This window comes from Limulus polyphemus, unplaced genomic scaffold, assembly GCF_000517525.1.
Source record: "Limulus polyphemus unplaced genomic scaffold, Limulus_polyphemus-2.1.2 Scaffold2048, whole genome shotgun sequence".
NCBI classification, from domain to species: domain Eukaryota; kingdom Metazoa; phylum Arthropoda; class Merostomata; order Xiphosura; family Limulidae; genus Limulus; species Limulus polyphemus.
Window position 1 is genome coordinate 176576 of NW_013667658.1, and position 23039 is coordinate 199614.

Consider the following 23039-nt stretch of genomic DNA (forward strand, 5'->3'; position numbering starts at 1 on the left):
TTGTATATTCTACATGGAATATAAAATTCCATCAGTGAGCAAGGGTACAAAGCATTACACTTAATTTCAAGAACTTCCCTGCTATTAGTGCACAAGTGATCTCTCAACAAGGAAGAACAGTCATCTTTATATCTGGATAATAGTTCACTATGTCAGTGAAGGCTGTATGAGGTCACTACTTAATATCATTAAGACAGCAGAAAATATAATAGATGGAGTTTCTGAGAAGCTGAGTGAGTGGAAATTAGGACAAAATCCTAGTATGGGGGTGTTGAGTAAACAGTAAACTACCTATTGTGGGTGGTATGTAAATAGCGAATTACCTAGTATGGGTGGTGAGTAAATAGTGAATTGCCTGGTGTGGGTGATACATAAATAGCAAATTGCCTAGTGTAGGTGGTAAGTAAATAGTGAGTTACCTAGTGTGGGTGGCAAGTAAACAGTGAATTACCTAGTGTGGTTGATACATAAATAGCAAATTACCTAGTGTGGGTGGTAAGTAAATAGTGAATTGCCTAGTGTGGGTGGCAAGTAAACAGTGAATTACCTAGTGTGGTTGATAAATAAATAGCAAATTACCTAGTGTGGGTGGTAAGTAAATAGTGAGTTATCTGGTGTGGATGGTAAGTAAAAAGTGCATTACCTAGAGTGAGTGGTAAGTAAATTGTTAACTAGGCTGGATGTTAATTAAATAGTGAGTTATCAGGGTGTTAAATAAGCAGTTCTTCAAATAAGCATTAAAATATATTTTAACTTACCATCAGTAATTAACTTTTTGGCTGTCTCTTTAGGAAACTTGATGAACATATTTCCAAAACAAACCAAAGATTTTTTGGGCATTTGGTCAGCCTTAATTTCTTTATCTAGTGCTCTAGAAAGAAAAATATAGTTAATATCAACACTTTTATAACACACATTCAAGAATGAGAAGTTCTAATATTTCAAAATTATATAACAATATGTAGAACACTTATAAAACTACAGGTTTAGCCACGAAAACGTCATAAAATTTTTCATTAAAGCATATAGTTCCAAGTTAGGTTTGTTAGTAACTGTGTACCTTATTATATTGTATATGCCAGGATTACAATATTATTTTACCAATTTTGTAAACACTTTTTTTATAGAAAAATAAAATGTTTTTCTACCCGTATAACATCAAACTGATATGTATTCAAAGAACAGTAAAGGTACATAGTATTCTCAAATCTCTTATTAGTATACACACAAAATACTCAAACTGGAAAGGAAAAATACACCCATCCAAATATGTTTATTTAATATAATCGAATGGAAATTGTATATTTTTCATTACATATTTTCATTGTATATTCAAAATACTTGCTTTTTTTTAGTTGTATCATGCTCATTACTAACTACAAACAGTAAGTGGCAGAAAGCTACAAGACGTTTTTTTTTATTGAAACAAATTTACAAACACTGATAGATGGTGTGTACACTGACTTTGTCATTGAAAGCGTGATATTTCTGCCAAATTTGTGTAAACTTTATTTCCTTGAAGTTCTAGGCAGAAAATTAAAGCTATTTTGTTTGCTTGTTTACCTGAATGACACCTCATCAACATGATGGACTGAATGGCCAGGCCAAAGACCCCTAATGTTTAGGTATAGCCTTCATTAATTTTGAAGTGCAGACCAGATAGACAGTATCTGCCACTTCCTGCAGATTCTCTTAACCAAATGACAAGACTAACTATCACTTGTAAAGGGAGGGGAGTGAGCTAGTCGTTTGATGTTTGACTTGAACACCAGTTACAAATAAGTTTATTTTAAATCCATGTATACAGTCACGAGTGGAGTAACAAGTCACCAACTTCAGGAGGTTTGCAGTTAGAAGACTGAGATACAAAATAATATACAACACTTTAATTCAAATCTACAGTACCAAAACTACCTTAAAAAACTTCTACGTTAAAAGCATCAAAGTCTTCATTCTGATCGAGCAACTGTTCATTGATCAAACCTTCACTAATGTTCATCAAATCTGACACTATGGCAAACAAATTATCAATTAAAACATTATGTGAAATACATTCAGACATATTTCAACTTTTGTACCGGGTTAACACTTCCAAAATATCTCTCAACAAATCTATTACTTCTGCAATAAATCTTACTAAATCAATAAGGGAATTCTCTTTTAACATATTATCTGCACACATTATACATCATTCCTAACTATGCTGTTAGACTTGAGAGGATAGCAATAATTTCTTGCATAGTTTGTACGGTGGAGAGTAGTCAGGTTCTGCAACACAGCCATGGTTTCTTCAAGCAGTGTCTTGATCAGCCTTTTAATTTGTTGTTGGAGAACTGACTTTGGTCTAAAAACATGACTTTTTATTCACATTTTCATTTATTGATACAATGATTCAAATAGCACTACATGCTTACTTTGCATGTAGATCCTCCATCTAATTGGTTTGATTTCATTGTTTTATCAATCCAAAACCAAACTAGATAATTGTTTATTTTCATAAACTGTTAATTGGCATCCCATTTACATGTATTTCTCAACATCTTCCTTCTGCTGGTGAGTTTTTTTTTATAGAACTCACCTTTAGTTAGTGTCAATAGTATAGCCTTTCTCTGTGCTATGACAACGTCTGTTTAATGTTGATAAAACAAACTGCTGGTTTCTACTTAACATATTGTAGCTTGGAATGCATTAAAATTGACTTTAACATTTCCTTATTTGGACAATAGTTTCCATGTAACTTCTATTATACAGTCGTTAGTTGCATGTCTTTTCTTCACTTGACGTGTCTCATACATGAATTTTCACGAAACATTCTGTTTTTCATTCACAAAAGCATTTGTAATTCTCACAGAATGCCTCAAATGCTTTACACTTTTATAATGCACCCACAGTTGAAAGTGCAAAATGTGTTGTAGTACAATATCAAGAACCTAAAACCCTCAGATATCCAATTTAATATGCCATTTACTAAGCCAAGTTCAAGCCAGAAAACAAAGAAGTAAATGTTATCATTTTCATTACCTGAAAATGTATTTCCTATAGGTACCTCTCCACAGAACTGCCAAAAAAAGTTTTTTCACATGCACCAAGTGTTTTATTGAAATTCCCACTGATACACATAATAGTGTGTACTGTGCCAGTAGGTTGTGCAATGAGCATTAGACTATACATCTCCACCATTAGGAGAGAGATACACCTTCTGCGTGCAGTACTCACATTTAAGCATACAAAGGTTCATTTTTGATAAGATGATGGAGTGCCAGTGTAAATGAAGAAAATTAAAAAGATGAGCTTCTTTCTGAGAATATAACAACTAAAAGTGAAAACACATGGAGCATGTTACCTACTAGGGAAAGGGACAGAGTGCAACGTCACTCAGTGACAGACCACATCCATCTCATACTGGGAATACTCTTCTTCACCCAGTAGAGGTGGTAGTGCAGAAGATAGTGTTAAAATAAACCATGTGTGATGCTAAAGTATTGCGTAGGTGGATGGAATGTAAAAACTGCTCAACTGACCAGAAGGTTAGCAAAGAATGCATGTATAGTGAAAGCAAGGCAAAAAAAATCAGGCAATACAGTATGTAAGAAATGTTTAATGGAATAAGCAGGTGCAGGGACAAATCATCCCAAATCTTCATCCTGAAGAGAATGCAAAACCGAACTGGCTGGCATAACCACTGGGGATGATCTAGTTCTTAGTGTAAGGGGATGGGCTGTACTACACTTCCAGGTAAACACCCTAGCCCTATTTCCGAATGGGGGTGTGTCCACTCAGTTTTATACTATTGGGATTATACAGATCCAAAGGAGAACTCTCCAACTTCCCCAGCAGCTTGGGACTGGGGAAGCAAAGACTCTTCCACTATTCCACTACAAGAAAATTGGAGGGCAGGGTTTGCATAGAAAAGAACACTGGAGAGGTGCACAAACAGGAATTTTCTAGCATCTGCATGTCTCACAGTGATAGACTGTGCAAGGATTAACACAAAAATGGACAGTAGGTACTAGGTGAAGGTAGGATCACACCTAATGCTGTCATTTTCTTTTCTGAAGTACAGCTTGGGAGGTAATACACACACACAAACTGCTGACATTCTTATGTAAAATTCCATCTCAAACATGAGCACTGATGCAGATGGGCTTAACATTTTCTTTTATTTCCTACACTATGCAAACTTAAGAGACAAGATCAGTCACATGGTTGATTTCATTGTCTCTCCAGTACATGGGCACATAGATATGGTAATAGTGATTTGGGAGCTGTAGAAAAAAAATGGATTAATCAACAACTCATCTCTTTAGAGCCTTTGGGAAGACTGTGGTATGGTGACTGGAAGGAGACAAAACCCAGAGGCAGATGAAACTGCAATTTGGTGCAAGTTATAGGACAAATGTGTCAAAGGCCATACACATCTTTCCCTGCAATATATCCAGCTAGAGGAAAGAGAAGCCATGAAAGGAAGAACTTGAGTTGAGGGGACATGAAAATGATAATGTTTATCCCAACCAGTCAAAATGGAAGAAAATGAGAAGAAGAGGAATCTCATAGCAAGAAAATACTATTTTGTTCACCTTTAAAGTGAAAGGTATGAGAAAGATAACCCTGAATTGCCCCAAAAGGACAAAGGTTTGTTATGAATTTTGCTCAAAGCTACACGAGGGCTATCTGCACTAGCCATCCCTAATTTAACAGTGAAAGACTAGAGGGAAGGCAGCTAGCCACCACCAGCTCTTGAGCTACTCTTTTTATCAATGAACAGTGAGATTGATTGTCCCATTATAACTCCCCCATGGCTGAAGGAGCGAGCATCTTTGATAGGACAGAGATTCGAACTCGCGATCTGTAGATTGCAAGTCGAACATTGTAATCAGGATCAGAAGAGGAGTTATTTGTACAGAGAAGAAAGGGAAGGGAAGGTGATTGGAGAAAACAACCAATCACCTACCTCAGCAGCCCAAGTCTTTGGAAAGAAGGAACAATCTGAGAAGAAAATCCACCTGTCTCTGTGAAGAAGAATGCTGGAACTATCCAAAACAAAAATATCAGAGCAATGTCTCCTGCAAGCAAGGAGAAGAAATACATCATAAGAGAAAGGCTGTGTAGGAAACAGATTGTCAAAGTTTAAAATGGAAGACTTGTAAGTTCCTTGATAAACTAAATAGAAGTTCCAGTCCTGAAGAGGAGGAATACTAATACAAATTACAGAAAAGGTTCATAAGAACTAAAGAGAAAGAGGAATGGTCACCAACAAAGCTGCACTGTATCTGGTGATCAAAGAAACAGAATGATTGCTCTACAAAGTCAGGAATTGGAGAACATACCAGCATCAATAAACACCCATCTGCATTGATAAACTCTAAGGGTGGATAGCCAAAAATAGTGAGCAAAAATATGGGCTACTCTGCAAGAAAAACCTGCTGATTTTGCAAAGGACCAGATAAGAACTATACATGAAGATGAAAGTGTAGGATATTATGGTGAAAAACACATGTCAAGGCTGACATCAAAAGGGGCCTCCGAGAAGGAAGAGAAAAAAGCCATAGAATCACCAAGTGGTAAAGAAGCAGGTATCACAATTGAGCTGGCCAAAAAGGAGCAAAGAGAAAAACCCAGAAAGGGGTGCTATGAATCAAATACAACACCCTGAGAAGAAGTTGATGAGGAGAGGCATACAGAAAGATGGTGGACCAATCCAGACTCGGAGGGAATACTTGGTGTAGCACAGTTGCAAATGTATCAATAAATGGATTTCCAAAGTGGGAGAGGTAAAGATCACTGTTTGATCCATCATCAAATTCAAAGCTCCCAGAACATGGAAGGCCAACAACTAGATGTCATAGTCATAAGCCCAAAAGTGAAGTTTGAAAACAAGAAGCAGAGGTCCAAAGAGCAAGTACTTCCCTGTCAGTTAACATAAGAAATGACAATGGAGTTTATAATATATATCAAAACAGGATGTCCAGGTGGTGGAAAGCCCATTAACTCTCTTGCTATGAAACTGGTAGAATCAACCGACCTCTTAACCATTTTGTTCTCATCATAGTTTCCATACTATAACTTTTAATACACTTTGTGTATTGTATCTTCACAAAATTTGGCAAGCTTTTATTAAACATTACGAGTCTTTTGTACACAAAAAATCAGATTTTTTTAATTAAGTATTTTCACTAAATATTTGTCCACGAATATAGATAGTATTTCTATATATACTAGTCTGGGTGCAAAGTGATTTCTATGTTAGGATAAAAAAATACTGTTCTTTGTTTCAAAATTCTCAAATTTTATTTGCGTAATCTCTAAAACCTCCTAAATAAATTTCAAATGTTTTTTCAGTAAAACTTTATATTTTATCTGTTACTTTCTCTACCCTAACTATAAACAAGAACTAACAAGTCTAACTACTATTCATGCCAGTTGTAAATCACTTGGTGAACATGCATGCAATTCATGTTACTCCATCAAATTACATTATGCACAAGCTGCTCACCAGCACATGTAAAAGTTTTATTATATTATTTATTTCACCTGTTTTTCCTATTTTAACATATTAGTTACTTTTATAATAATAAATAAATACATGTGAAAAACAAGAAAAAAGTACTTACCTGGGTCTTTTTTTTATATCAATTCTTGATGACAGTTAACACTACTTTTTTTTTATATACTAATAGTCATACTGCACTAAATAATTTTTGAATGAATTAAATAATACACCAAAGAACACAATAATAATGTACAAAAAGAAATGTCCCATAATTATCACAACTTTTCTGGCTTTCTAACTCATGTAACAAGAGCTGTTAAAACTTCAAAGCTCATTGATGTGTTTCCCATGGGAATCAAACTTGAACTGAAAGCAAAATTAACAATTCTTTTTACAGAAAACAAATTAATAATAAGTCATTTGAAAGATGAAAACCTTGGCTTTCTATTGGTTATAAATGATATAGTATTGGCAATTTCTGAAAGAGAGGATGCAACAGGAGGGTGTGGCAAGAGGGGTCTGGTTGTCTATTTCATAGCTCTATACCCAAATAAGATTGAAGGCTATTAAAATAATGCATTGCCTGAAATGACAATATTATATGTAATTTACTTAAATTTCATACTTCTTTGAGGGGGTGGTAAATAAATTAGAGAAGAGGGGATGACTAGAGAGCAAATGTCACAATTCTCACACTAAGGGAAACTCTAACTTTTTTTAAATATTGCCTGATAAAAGTAAGAACTTAAAACTTATATACTATTAAAATATGGATTATTAGCTACGTTTTATGCTATATTTATTGGTATACCAATGATAAGAAAGTAGTTTAATTAAATGTTGAATGTAACTCTCTAAAACCTTGTGACTTGCATAGAAAAAGATGTCCATGGCAAGAGGGTTAAACTGCTCACACTCAAGGACATGGATGTGGAAAAATCACTCCATAAGAAACCAAACACCTAAAGGGTGAAGGTATCCAGAACTGCACCCCATCTTGCTAGAGAAGTTTCCATGAACAAGTGGAAATCTGGGCAGAGTGGAGAAAGATGAATGCTCAGAGTCGTGTGGAAAATTTTGAACAACCATAACAGAGAGAGGGAAAGAGATGAAGATAGAGAAACAAAAGTAGACAGCAGATCACTGGTTATATTCCACTGATCTGTCAGAATCCATTGCAGGGGGCATAAAAGCAAACCAGCTTTGCCGTCTTCTCACTGAGTGTGTAATCATGAGTATATATGGCAAATTAAATTTCTAAACACATTTAACAACAAACAAACAAAGAGGGGGGGACATACCTAATGAGTTCAGAAACATGCAAGAATCTCTAACAAAGGAGAAACATGGGTGCTACTACCTAGTCCTACTCTAGTTTAGTAGAATCAGAAGCAAAGTAGGTTGTGGGAAAAGCTGGTCAAAGACAGAAGCAGGAAATTATGAGTCCTGGGTCCAAGCTGAACCAACCATCTGACATACAATGGTGGTAAAAATAGTCACTGTTTGAGTAATTCCTGTTCCCAATAGTAAAAAATAACTCCTACAAAGGACAGCTGGACCTCAGAATGTTCCAGAAACATGGATACAAGAAAGGATGGGGAAAAAGATTCACAAAATACAAATTCGTTGAGGATTTTTTATTAGGTCATGTATGTCCATGGTACTTAGGCCTTGTTCATTTCTTAATAACAAAAATTGTGATTAAGTATTGAAACCCCAAAACTGGGTTGATAATGATGAGGAATAGTCCAACTAAAAAAAAACCATACCCAAAGACTTAGAAAAACATCCTAATATTTTGTAATTTGATTAAAAGAAGAAATGAAATTAATATAAGAGGAGATAATAAATAACACATATCAGAAGCTGTACTCACCTCCTTCCACACAAAGCTATCTTGATCTTCTTTCTGCCCTCTGAGCATTGCCAAAATATTTAATGTTTAGAGCACCAGTCTATATACCCCATCAATTTTGAACCATTTATGAACAAGTACATATCATGTGACTACTCTCAACTAATAGTATAGCACCACCTATAGCAGATAGCTCCCTCAGCTATTCCTATTCAATTCTCACTGTTGAGAATTAGCACGCTCTAAAAGAAGACCACTGGTAGTGGGGAGGAAGTGTGGGAAGTGTATGAGAAAAGGTAAGTATCTATCAGAAATACATTTTCAGTGTAAGAAACAGTCTTACCTATTCTCACACAAAGCTGGAATCCCACATTGCAAAAGTTGAGGGACCAGTTTAGGTGTACAACACTGAAACCAATTGAAAAGCAATCACCCAGAAAGAACAAGTGTGCTCTAAGATGAAAACAAAGCACATTTATTTTATACTACACTACTTATGGAACAGGTATGCTCTTCAACGTTGAAGTAGGAAATGAATCTGATACAGGCAGAAAAAAGAATGTGCACAAGTGCAATTTGTTCTGGGAGGTGCAATTCATAGTAAAATATAAATCAAATTAGCTATGTAGATACACAACCCCAACCAGACAGACGAGGTTCCAAAACTCATCCTTGGCATTAGGAGGTTGAGGATCAAAAAGATAAAAACAAATATAATGTAACATAAACATAGTGGTTAGAACATGTGGACCATGTTACATATATACTCATCAACTCTAACAATAAGTAAACAGAGTGTCATACATCAAGTAACCAAAATTATGAAGAGGAAGTTAGCTTTTGGCCCAAACTGGACAAACTCCCAAAACCACCATAGGAGCAAAAAGCACAACAAACCAAACCCTGCTTCACAGGGTTGTGGCATTGCCTCAACTCAACCATAAGAACAGGGTAATATCTGTAACCTATATATAACGAGCAAAAACCATAAATCACTCAACTATAAATACAGGGAAGAGACATCCTGCATCTAGAATTACAAGGAGGACATGGAACATTTGCTCAACCATAGGAACAGTGTACGTAAGACCTGTTGCTTGTATTACGAGGCCAACAAAGTCCCCCAAACTCAACTGTAGGAGCAAGGAAAGAACGTCCTGCAACCATAACTATCAAGAAGAGGGACCTCTACTGAACACAACCATAAGAACAGGGTGGTGTCATCCCAAAACCGGTATTATGAGGAGGATCCCACAGAGGCTAGATCTGCTCCAGCTGACAGCTGTACACCTGGGAAATGAGTGTATAATCATGAGTATATATGGCAAATTAAATTTCTAAACACACTCAGGAGGAAGCCTTCATGATCCACCATCCCAATGTAAGGAACTGGGAAGTGGTACAGACTCCTGTGCTCCATTGGAAGAAAAAAGAGGAAAGTAAATGCAGTGGGGAGTCCAGAGGAACATCACACCAGAGAAAGTTTAATGGGTGTCCACAATTCCCTATTTTGAAAGGCAAACCAACCCTAATTTATTCAACCAAAACGTCAGCAGGGATTGGCAGAAATCCCCTTCTGTTTTATTGATGAAGTCCATGAGTGATGGTTCACCATTGAGTGAAACTTACCAATATCTAGAAACATACACACACACACACACACCACTGGGTATCCCATCAATGGTCTTGTGGAACACCCCATCTCTAGAGTGAGCATTATAGTGCAATCTGTAACAAGTGCAGATTTGAGGCAAAGCATACTGGACCAGGCAACACCCATCACATCCCATTATCAATGGTGAAAACGAGGGTTGCTAAAAACAATAATATAAATGTGAGGAAGTGATAAGACTTACCCCATTCAAAGGTGAATTGATGTGTAGAATCACCATGGGAGGGAGACAATATCCACCTGAAGAAGACACAGCCAGATTATGCAGATAATGAGTGAAAAAGTACTGGGTAGTGTAACATGGGGTAGATCACAAGAAATAGAAAGGTTTCAGGGAATAAAAAATTGGGAATGTTAAGCCCAAAAAGAGGCAGGAAATGCCACATAACACCGTAAGGAGTGAACCAAACAAAGAAGTTGATCAGGATTGAAATGGGAGTACCAGTTGGAGAAGGAAGGTAAGGAGGTGGATATGAAAGCCAAACAGCCTTCATGGGTAGCATAGATCTGAGGGAGGAAGGACCTGTCGAGATATAGGATGACATAAGAGAAATGGTAGAGGTAGTAGGTAACATTAAAGGCATAAATACCTGAGCTACAACATCCTCAAACAAGCAGAAGGAAATAGGTCTTAAGGAAGAGATGGTAGGTGGAACATGAAGACAAAGGTTCAAAGGGAGGATGGGAAAGGCATAAAGGACCACACTGAGATCCCCATCAGGCAAATCAAAGGAACACTGAAGATGCATGACTGGAAAGGAGCAGAAAAGGAGGGAAATGACAGGGAAAGACAAAAACCTGGAGAAACGGAAGGTGTTCAACAAGGCTACCCAATAGTTAGACACAATCAAAATGGACAAGCCTTTGGTACACTCTGACAACTTCAATGAGGTTACTTATATCACCAAGCAAGGAGGTACTAAATCCAGGTCTCTGTGCTTTCAGATGCTGGATCTCCTTTTTCTGTGCCCACACTCACTGCAATGTGGTCTTAGTTTGCGATGTTCCTAGTGCCCCGAATCTAGTTGCAGATCGATTATCTCATCCCATCAAGATTCTCCCCATGGAGTGGTCCCTCAATCCTCAGGTCTTTCAGTGGGTGTTTTCTCAGCTGGGAACACCTCATATTGATGTCTTTGTCATACACTGGAACACCAAACTTCCTTCCTTTTGGTCTCTCATTCCACACCTGTTAGCTCTGTGGGTGGACATGTTCAGTCTTCACATCTATGCTTACCCTCCTATTCGACTCCTCTCCAGAGGTCTATTCCTCATCCAAACCACTCCATATCTTGTCCTACTCGTGGCTCCATATTGGCCAGCACAACCATGGTTCCTTCTGCTTCGACCTTTACTTGTACAGTCTCCCTATCCTTACTTCTATCGCAGTTTCTGCTCTGTCAACCTTGGTCAGACATTGTTCATCCACCACACTCCATTTTCATGAATGGCTTTTATCAGGTCCATTGTCTCAACCCAGGTACTGACTCCACACGATGAATCTTTCCTTTTCCGATCCATTAGACCTTCTTCCATGTCCATTTACCACAGGCGATGGTATAACTTCTGCTTTTAGTTTTTTACATGCTTCCCATCCTTCCATTCCTCATCTTTCCCAATTCTTCACCTATACCATAACCACACTCTACTGCAGGAGAGAAAGGAAGTGGGGCAAAGCTCAATGAACCACCATAAGTTCGAAAATGTTGATATGGAGAGAAGACTATTCGACTGACTAGAGACAGGAAATCTCTTGAGAGTCTAGGTAAGCATCCCAACCCTCTAAAGATCCACCCATGAACAAATGTAAATCTGGATGAGGTGCAAGAAGTGGAAACCTTGTCATGGTCTGGTCTCTGTCAAGCCACCAAGCCATGTCTGCCCTGATTGTGAAAGTAAGGATAATAGAGTGGTTCAAGGAGAAGTCCTACTAATCAAGGAATGCATATAAGCTTGACCTATGAAAATGAGAGCTTCTGAGGAAACCCACATGTGAGGTGATCACTTGCTCCTTATCCCAAAAATGAAGAGGAGAAGGTTGGGCCAAACTGAGGTTGAAATTGAAGAAAAACCCCAAATGAGCAAGGTATTGAGTGGGGGTAAGAATGGACTTTTCCACCTTTACCAGAAAACCCACCCATGCTGCTTCTTGTAGGAGTAGACAAGTGTGGTCTCTGGACTGCGAACTGCAAGAGGTAATTATGAATGTGAAGACCCATTGGGCAAAAGTTTGTACCATCCGATAAAACACAAAAAGAGCCAAGGTTAGTCAGAACTTCAGAACCCTGAACTGGAACACCCGATCCTTGTGGATGAACCAAAGAAAATGACATGACTCAAGAGCAATAGGAATATGAAGAAAAACATCCATCATGTCAAACTTGGTCATCCAGAGTCCCGAGGAAAACACCCACCAAAGTTAGAGATAGGACTCCACAGTGAAGTGAGGGGTCCAGATAAGAATTCAATCAGGACAGATCAATGATAGTTCTCCAATCTCCCATCTTCTTAGGAACCACAAAGAGATAGGAATAAAAACCTCATTTGAATGGGGCACACCTGCTTGATAGCTCTTTGTGAAGCAGGTCATGGATGGCCTCGGTAAGATGATTGAAAGATGAAGGTTCCTGAGAAGGTGGGAAAGAAATAGGGGAATGAGGTGGAGACCAGAACTGAAAGAAGGGATCTCCTGACAGAACTCTTAAAACCCATGGATCTGTCATGAAATGCTGTCACATGGCCAAAAAGTGTGGGAAAAATGAAAGTATGAATAAGATTGCTAGGAGGAAGGCAAGGGTCTGAGAGAGGAAGAAGAAGGATGGGAAACAAGGATGACCTCAAATACAGTATTGCATAGGAAGGGAGCCTAATGCAGGAATGAATGGGATGATGCACCACCACAAGTAAAGCATTCCTCTTCAATAAGTCCAAATAACACAGGAGCCAGGTATTTAGGGAAAGGGCAGAGGTCAATAAATGAGCCATAGTAGACCAAAGGAGGGCCCTGAGCTCATCTTAAAAAAGTTCATGGGAGGGATGCAAGGCCTCAGACAATAATTGGAGGAAAGACAGATAACATAATAGGGAGGAGGAGGTTAGGCAAATCTATGAGAATTGAGTCTGATTAAAATGAACCAAATCCTCAAGATTCAAACACAAAAGGGTGAGTAGAGGATCTGACTGCTGAAAATCCAATTATGGATCCAAAGTGAGATGATACACCAAAGCACATTGGTCCAACAAATGAGGGGGAATGAGTACACTGATATCTGACTGAAGTTGGTCAGAAAATGTCTGAGCATGAACTCGTATGTTGGGTGAGGGGGGGGGGGGGATTCAGAAAATGGAATGCCACCCAGTAAATAAAGGGAGGCATCTTAGGTGATAGGGGTATAAGTAAAATACTACATATTTGATTAACAAGTTGTCAAAAAGGGATGAGAGGTAAAAATCTCCTAAATAGGTGTAGACTGTGACTGACCAAAATAAGAAGGTGCTGGAAAAATTTTCAAATTTTCTTCTTCAGAAACATGTTCAGGTTGAAAAGCAGAAGAAATCGCTGGCCTGAACATATGACTAGCTCCCTGCGAACTAAGGCCTGTACTTCCTTTGCAGTTAAAGATGAACCTGAATCCTGGGAAGTCATACCACTTGCATTATCAACTGTCATGGGAATTTCAGTTTCTGACACATTGAACCTAAAATACATACTATGTTCACTTATAAATCGGGAACAAGAAACAAATACAAATGCAAAATCATTGAAACAATTGAATTCAAACACAGAAAAATAAAATTGTTAAAACAATTATTATAGTGGCAAGGAAGCACAATCAGAAACTGTAGTCACATGCAAAAAAACACATCTAAATGACATAGCACCAATCAAGAAAGCGAGGATTGAGCAGGAATAGCAAAGGAGCTGCACCAAAATAGGTGACAATACTATTGGTGGAGAGTAATCACACATGTACATGTTTAAATATGACTTGAAATTTATTTTTAGCAATACTTAGAGGGCAGAAAGAAGATCAAGATAGCTTTGTGTCAATGAGGTAAGACCATATGGGAAACTTAGTGTCATCCTTTCTTGAAATCAAAAGTAAAAAGGCAAGAAAAACAACACTAAGCATTAACTAAAGGTTTAAAGTAATAAATGTAAAAATTCCATAATTTGTGCTGATAGACACATCTGAATCACAAGCACTGTCAAAGAAATGAGTCTTTGATGTACACAATGTGCTCAAAGGGAGCATTGCACATAAGGGATGTGTTGCTCTCCTATTGATGGAGAAATATAGTCTAGTACTGATTGTATCATATACTAGGATAGTACCTGTTATTACTTGTAGGGGTGACAGTTTCATTCAAAAGCTTGGTGCATGTGCAAAAGTTTTGGGTAGTTAAATGAGATACTACTTGTTCTGCCGAGAGGCAAGTACCATTTTTAAATTAACTTTTTTGATTATATTTTAATTTGATTTCAAAGGCAATAATATTAACCATTTTTCAGTTGTCATAATGGAGTTAACTATGAGCTGGAATGTTTATAACACATGTGTATATACAGACAAAAAAAAAAGGAATACAGATACAAACAGACAGAGGAACAGATGTGTTAACCCCTTGCATGTACTTATTTAAATTGTATCACAAAAAACATTAAGTAGCACAACAATATTTTTAATTTCCTTCACAAATTTCCTCTTCAAAACCATTAAACATGACATTTAAAATAATGAATGAACAAGTGTGTATAAAAATTTTAAATTAATGAAAAATCTGAGTTCCAAGTTTGATACATTTTACTCGTATAAATCTGAGGCATACTTTTCACTAAAACATTTATAACTTAGCAAATTACAACAAAATATAGCCTTATAAACTGAATGTACAGAGTACATATGCTTACAACAACTCTATAAAAGTGTACATATAGGTTTATTATGTAACTACCTCAGAGCTTCTCTGTTCTTATTTCTCTTCCTATCTAGGTCAACTAGTTGATTTTTATCAGTCAGAATATCTTCTGCTACTTCCTCTACTTCACTTAGGTACTGAAGCAACTTGTCAGTTCCCTGATTCATAGTTTAAACCTATGGGTAAACATGCATAAAGTGGATAAAAAATTTTTAACTACATTCTCATAATGACACAATTTTCAAGCATGACAACACAAACCAAAGTGAACTTTTCTTCATGTATGCATAATTTTCATATAGAATTTTTTTTAATATCTCAACTTAATGTTTACAGGTTTAGTATTAAATCAGAAAGGCTAAATGTACTTTATAGACAATATACACTAATTATTTATTATATAGCTAATTATATATATATACATTTTACTATTTAGCCAGACATATTCATGTACAAGGTTTTTCCCTTCCCTCTCTATTTCTTTCAAACTTCTGAATTTCTTCAGGGTTTCTTTGGAAATTATTAGTTAAATGGAGGGTTTATATTATTTCATTGCTCTATAATCAAATGTCTGAAAAGAAATGACTATTCTTTTCATTATGTTTGTTCTCTAGCCTTCCTTCATCTTCTCATGTTTTCACTGTGTATTTTTTCCCCGAACCAGATATTCTTCATATAAACATGTCTTTAACAACATCGGGAACCTAATAATTACTTGCTTAAATTAATTTGTATTTTCGTTCAAGACAACCAAAAAGACAATTATGTTCTTGGTTGTGACTACAATGTTTTGGACCAATACAGTAAATGAATAAATCACTTGCTCAAGCTCATAATACTTAAGTTCATTGCTGTATACCCATTTAGTGTAATGTCTTTTTTGCATCATAAAATAATGGTACATGCATTTCTGTGGTATTCTAAGGTGCACTGATTTTCCTTCAGAACAATCAGGTAGGATTTGCATATTAACAGGAGGTTTTACAGAAAATGTTACGCAGAGCTAAACTATATTCTCTGACTTTGGCCAAATTGTGAAAAGAAAGAGACTTGACACAACATACAGTAATGTAAAAACAATATTTATTTTATAAAACACAATACAAAATGATGAGTGTGATGAAGATCAGCACCTGCACTGTAGCTTCTTAGGGTCTCTGTGAAGGATTTATAAATTCTGTTCCATACTGAGAAAACATAGCATTATATGCACAAAACAATTATGATATTCTTTTCAGGATGTATGCAGTACAAACTACTCATGTAATTGTTAGTCATTCTCATCAAACATTAACCCTTTAGTGCCAGGTACCCCTTTAAACCCTTTTTTTGCACGAATCATTGTGTTACATTCAAAATATAATTAAACACCTTAATATCAATGTATGTGAATGAAATTAATATTATAATGTATGTTATGATTCAGAGGTTTATGTTATCTAAGTTTTAAGCCCTTTATTTCAAAAGAAACCTTTAAAAATTACTTAAACTTCAGATGTATTGTCACATGACCAATGAGCTATGAAAATTCTCCACTTTGGCTCTCTTTATCTTCAATAAGTTGAGTAGAGGTACATCTAATAATAAGTGGTAAAGGATAAGAACAGAAAACAAAACATAAAAAATTAACTGTATGTGAAAAGGAAAAGACACGAAATTATGAATATAAGCAAGACAACATTTTTATGGATATTCTACAAAAAAATTAAAAGTTTTTTTTTTTCCAAATTTTAATCATTTTATTGCACTCTATGTTGAGGATAATAGTTAAAGTTAGTGATATGGTAAAAAAAATGAAAGTTAAAATATAAACATTTATCTTAAAATTTTGATATTCATTTAGGAGGTTCTAAAGGTTATGCAAATCAAGTATGAAAAGTATAAGATGGAGAAAAGTATTTTTTATACTTAAAATGAAAATCACCTGGCACTCAAACTATTTTTTACAGTCCGAGTGCAAATAACTACTGTAGATAAATACCACTTTTATTAGATACTTATAAACTTTAAAAGAATCTCACGAGGTTTTGTGAGAAACACACAGAGTTACCGAATTTTTGTTGCATAAATATCCTTCCATAGTCGAGCAGATGATAATTTCATCCGCCGTGTTTAAAGAAGTAATATAAGTTGTATCTTCAAGGTATCATCTGACCCAAAAATGGAAAAACAAAACTGCTGTGTACATTCACTTAGTATGTTCTCCTTTAGAGAAATTCTTCCCACGAGAAAGAAGGTGCACGTATCATATACGTATTACCTGTTCAATAGGTAACTAGAGAGAAAGTACATACTATACTTCTAAACATGCTCCAATACACATTTCATACATTAGAATAATTCCTTCAATCCCAACAGTAATAGTTATACAATTGACTATTCTATATAAACTCTTAAATATGCTTATAAATCATTAATTTAGACCTAAGAAACAAAACTGCAATTTTAAAAACATTTGGAGATATTGGTGTGGTATTTTTAGGTGTAACTCATTTCCTGAGCAAATCAGGTAGGTCTGCTATATAATGGAAGAGTCAGCAGGATATATCATGAAGTGATAATGAATCTAGTTAAAATTGAGTTTGAGCAAAGAAATAAATTGACAAGACACAATGAGTAACATACCACGAAAACAAATTGTGGTTAGTTATATCAAAAAAACAAAAACTGTGTTTGTGACTTTATTAAACTGGCATTCTTTCCTTGAGATTTATTCTTGCTAAGTAACTCACTCAAGATCCAGTACATGAAAGTTTAAACATAACATTTCTTACGTAACAGGAAACATCAGGTTTACCTATAGTGACTAGTAATACCCATGTGCCTAGTCATTCTTATTCAAACACAGTAGAAGCCATAACATTAAGTATCATCTAGCCTATCACTGGAGAACACTGGCTGTTGACATTCTTACAACATGTGCAACAAGGGTAGAACATGTGTAATCTCCATAGAATGACAAAGGAACAAAGGCAGCTACAATGAAATCAATTTAATGGCTTTCATGGCCACACATAATGCAAAAACTGTATAAACTTAAAATAAATGAAAAATTTTGTATCAAAATGAGAAGGAAGAAAATTTAAGTTATGATTGCTATTTTTATGTGCACAAATATTTAGTATTTTGATGATATTTTGAAGAAAAAACGTTTTTCCTTAAAGCCTCTGCTTTATTTCTATGGTGTGTTACTGCTATACTAAATTATAGAAAAGGTTAAAACCAGGGTTTTAACAACTATTCAGTATCTGAAATATAATTACCAGTTTTGCCAGATATTAGTACTTATTCAGCAGCTGAATAGCTGAAATTTTCATATAATTTATCAGGAACAATATAAACTAAAAGTTAAGACAGGAAGAATAAATTACATACTAACACAATGTAGATCAAACAATTAATAACTTTATTAATGTATAATATTAATAACATTTACATTTTTCTGTAATTAAATATTACAACAATTATGAAACAAACTCTTATCAGTATGAGTCATCCCATGAAAATGGGAATACCAAAAGTGATTTTGAACTTGCAGTATTCCCTTGTGTCACACACATTTTAAAAGCAAAACACCTAAGCTCTCTGAAATTAAAAATTGTCAGTGGTAGAGCACTCCAGGGGTAGGAAAAAATACCACGTAATGGGGTGGTGAATTTCTTTATCTTGCAGTCAGTACTTCAATTGTTAGATTTTATTTTTATGTAAAAGTTATTGAAATTTAATTTTCATCTATCTTAATGTATATCAGCAGATATGAAGGATGAGTGGTCACTAGATATATGCATTACCTCAATACAGCCATTTCTGTTGGAGAGATCCTTTAAAAATTATGTATAGTCCATAATGTAACATTCATTACAAAATTACTTGTAAAGTTATATACCTACATTAATAATTAAAATTTTCTTAAGTATAATTTTCAAAGGCAAATCAACTAGAGTTACTGTGATTAACATTATCTTTAAAGTTCATTGTTTTCATTATAATTAATCAATAATTTGTTATGGATGTTATAAATAACCAGAAGCCACAGAAAATGCAGAAGGACCTATTACATTTCTATTCTTGATTTACAGATAGGAAAAAAATTACCCAGAGTTTTTAACTAAAGGTTTAAAAGGTAAAAGAAAAGAGCAATGCAAACACAAAACTTATAATTACTGAAAAACAAAGTAGAGAGCAGACTAAGAAATTACATGTAAAAATAAATGAAGAGAAAAGTGAAAAAATAATGGCAAAAAATGTAGTCAGCATCATCACCAAGTACATCATTACAGCCTCCACCAACACCCTTTCAGTCACCATACACCACCTCAAAGTCTTTAAGTAAAACAGTAAAAAGGGCAAAACATGCCCTTCCCTACAGTTCAAGAAAATGGAATGTTATTGCTGTTAGTTAGTTGGCCTTGTCATTTGGCTTGCCAGTCATGATGAGATTGCAGCAATCAGAAAGACCTCATGATAATGCCCTGCTAGAAGTCATGAAGCAGGTCACTGCTTTCTACAATAGGGATGACACATCAAGACAAGCTCCAGGTTAAAGAGCCTTTGTAACTATTAAATCTCTAGATGGCAAGAAACATGTTCAGAAGTGACACTTACTGATGTCAATAGCTGAAGCACATTTTCTATTTGCAAATGAAAACAACGATATACATATCACTCTAACACAGGTTGCTGATATAAGGTTAAAACTTGTATTTTTAATGAACCAAATGCCACATTCCATTCACCATTGTATTTACCATGAGAATACAATAAAATTATACGAGGTCATTCACAAACATAATAAAACAATTCTAACCTATAAAGGTTTCATACAATCATGCCATCTATAGTGTAGAAAACGAAAACTGTTCATGCAGAACTTTTCCTTGAATAATGAGGTTTCTGATTTGGAAACATGGTGGTGCAAGTGGAACATTGTTGACATCACAACTGTGAAATTGGTTGAACATGGCTCAGTTTTATACCTGTACAATATTATTGTAAAGGATTTTGGCACTTTCACATACGATTGTTTTGTTAATAAGAACCAAGATTCTTCATTTGAAAGAGACAAAATACAACTGAACGGCAAAAGGAGCTGTCATTCAGATAGATTTGTCTGAAAATTATATTTGTTAGTAGCAAGATGAAATTCAAAATCCCCAATGGCACCAGAGACAGATGACTGTTTCGATGAGTCTGATCCTGGGACACAACTTGTGAGATCAACTTCAGCTTGCTGGGATTCCAGATCATGCATGATCACAAGTTGCAATGTGTGAAGAGAACAATATTCACTTGGCAAGAAATTTCAACCTATCCCCATACGGCAACTCTCCAATCCTGGAATCATCCTGGTAAGTTTTCTCTGAGCCTTAATATTTCAAAATCTTATGTTGAATACCCTGATCCAAACTGAACACAATATTCCAAATGAAATTTAACCAGTGCCATAGAAGTTGAACTGATGACTTCCTTTGACTTGTACTCAACCTAAAAATATACAGCCTAAAAATCTTGTTTGCCTAACTAAAGCTGGGTGATTAGATTGAAAAATGGATTAACATCACGAACTATAAGCAATGAATCAAAATTATGGTTAAACTGATCAAGACACATTGATTCTAGCTCATTGGCTCTAAATGTGCACAAAATATTTGCAAGCCATACAACGTATATGGCACACACGCATTCAACTGCCGAGGCAAACTGTACCCTATAAGGCAAATCAGCAGTCAATTGGTTAAACAACATCTGTTATTCCTCTTTGAAAGTAATATAGTTCTGGTTGCGCATATTCAACAATATTGCTCAAGTCTGTAGGAAAACAGTTTGGAAGGAGTACTATAAAAAATATTTACAAAAACTACTACTTCTTCAATAAAATGCATAAATGAATCTAACAAAAAATTATGCTTAAAAAAAATATGCAAGTTAGTTTATAGTTTACTATGTTCCCCTCCCCAGTGTCTAATTAGTAAGTTTGTGAGCTTAATATGTTAAAAATTGGCTTTCAATACCTGCGGTGGGCAAAGCACACTTCACAACAAACAAATATTTTACAATACTACACGAACAACAACAAAAAAAATCAAAAAATTATGGACCATACTACGGACTTTATCATAGTACACAGTGTAATTTGTTGCTACATTAATAATACATTACACTAATTTCTAATCACACAAGTCGTTTAAAAGTTGAAGTTTGAATTTAATAATGATGAGCTTCATGAATTAAAAATAAAAGGAAAAAATGCATATATTTAATGGTTAATAATATTAAGAACAGGAAAAGTTTGGGTCATTCAACATCTGAATGTAAGTAAAATACATTACACCATCATACTGTTATTGTTAGTTCAATTCTAACTAAACTGAGAACTTATGAATGAAAGCAGTGTTACTAATATAATGGTGTTGGGCTAGTACTACATAATACTACAAATAAATAAGCACCACAGTAGTAGATAGTAAATTACGTGGGTTGCAGTAACCGGCTACACTAACATTATAACTTCGATAAAAAATACGATTCATTTTCGCAAATAAAAAAAAAGACATTAGAAAGAGAGCAAGAGTAACAAACGTTAACTTACGTTTTTCAGCGCTAAAGAATATATACGAATAACGAATTAAATGGAATAAGCCTAAAAATGTAAGAAATTAAGACATATCCAATAAACAACTATTCAAAAAAAGGAGAATACATATTAACTAATTAACACTTATAATTGCACGCATTTATTTAATAACCGTAATTCTCGTGAAACTGAAGTCTGGATACAGCATAAAAAGTTACAGTTTATTATATCAATGATACTGAGATGGCGTTCTGTGTATGTATCATTTCCACTTAAAGGTCATCTTACCAGGTCAGTAAAATATTATTATTATTATTATTTAGGATAATAAACTTCATTTACGACTACTCAAAACAGTGGCGTTAAATAAGTTAGCACTTGCTTTCACTCTTTTTCAGTATTGATAATGTCGTAAAGAAAATCATTAAATAGATTTCGTTACATACATTGTACCAAATCCTTTATTCTACATAAAAAAAATAATAAAAATGTAAATTTCTCTTGGGTTTTAAATTCGATTTACCATATTCTTCGGTTTATAAGACGCACTTTTTACCCCAAAATTTGATGTCAAAATTTGATTGCGTCCTATACACCGAAGGTATGAATAATATATATATGTATATTGTTACGACAGCGGAAGTCACGTGACATTGGTAACACGTGATGAGTTTCTAGACGGATCGGGGAACATCAAGAATAATCCAGTATTTGCTAGACGCCCTCTATTCCTGTATATAAGCGCGCCATATAAAGCGAGACAATTAATCGGAATTGAATTGCAGACAGGCAGAGACAGAGACTGACAATTGAGTCAAGCGCAGTGACCGTAAGTAAAGTGCGTGAATCGTTGTAAATTATAGCATGTGTTCAAGTTAAAGGGACTGTGGAAATTAAGTGTATTGCAAAGTTGTATAGAGAAATAATAATCTAGTTTTATTTAAGAAAGGACTTGTATCGCTGATGTTTTTCAGAAAGAATTTGTACGGAAAATTAAACAATGACCAGAGACGTAACAAACTGATGTCAGAGAGTGGTACAAAAAAATGGAAACGAGAAGCAGCAAATCAAACTACAGCTTAGCAGATTTGATGGCAGCAATACAAGAGCAGGAAAAGAAACAAGAAGAGAGATTACAGCAGTGGTTGGAGGAGAAAGAAAAGAAACAAGAAGAATCGTTCTTCTTGTTTCTTTTCTTTTTCCTCCAACCACCGCTGTAATCTCGTTCTTCTTGTTTCTTTTCTTTTTCCTCCAACAACTGCTATAATCTCTCTTCTTGTTTCTTTTCTCGGAAAAGAAACAAGAAGAGAGATTACATCAGTGGCAAGAAAACCTGCAACAGTGGCAGCTCGAACAACTAAATAAACAAGAGAGAGAGATTACAGCAGTTGTTGGAGGAAAAAGAAAAGAAACAAGAAGAGAGATTACAACAGCTGTTGGAGGAAAATGAAAAGAAACAAGAAGAACGAGAAAATAAACAAGAAGAGAGACTACATCAGTGGTTGGAGGAGAAAGAAAATGAACAAGA

At 35.2% G+C, this 23039-nt stretch overlaps 1 protein-coding gene across 2 annotated transcripts in view; it reads right to left on the bottom strand.

Annotated features, from left to right (window-relative positions):
• Positions 1-21756, bottom strand: part of LOC106465777 (p53 and DNA damage-regulated protein 1-like) — a 25058-nt gene extending 3302 nt beyond the window's left edge. Inside the window, exons 1-3 of one of the 2 annotated variants that reach the window (XM_013926012.2) lie at positions 21527-21756; positions 14974-15113; positions 759-871 (exon numbers count right to left, since the gene is read on the bottom strand). In XM_013926012.2, the coding sequence (XP_013781466.1) occupies positions 759-871; positions 14974-15104 (244 nt within the window). In that variant the 5' untranslated portion in view covers positions 15105-15113; positions 21527-21756. The remainder of the gene's footprint in view (positions 1-758; positions 872-14973; positions 15114-21526) is intronic. The other variant, XM_022393713.1, reaches the window with a different exon arrangement.
• Between the last annotated feature and the right edge of the window lie 1283 nt (positions 21757-23039).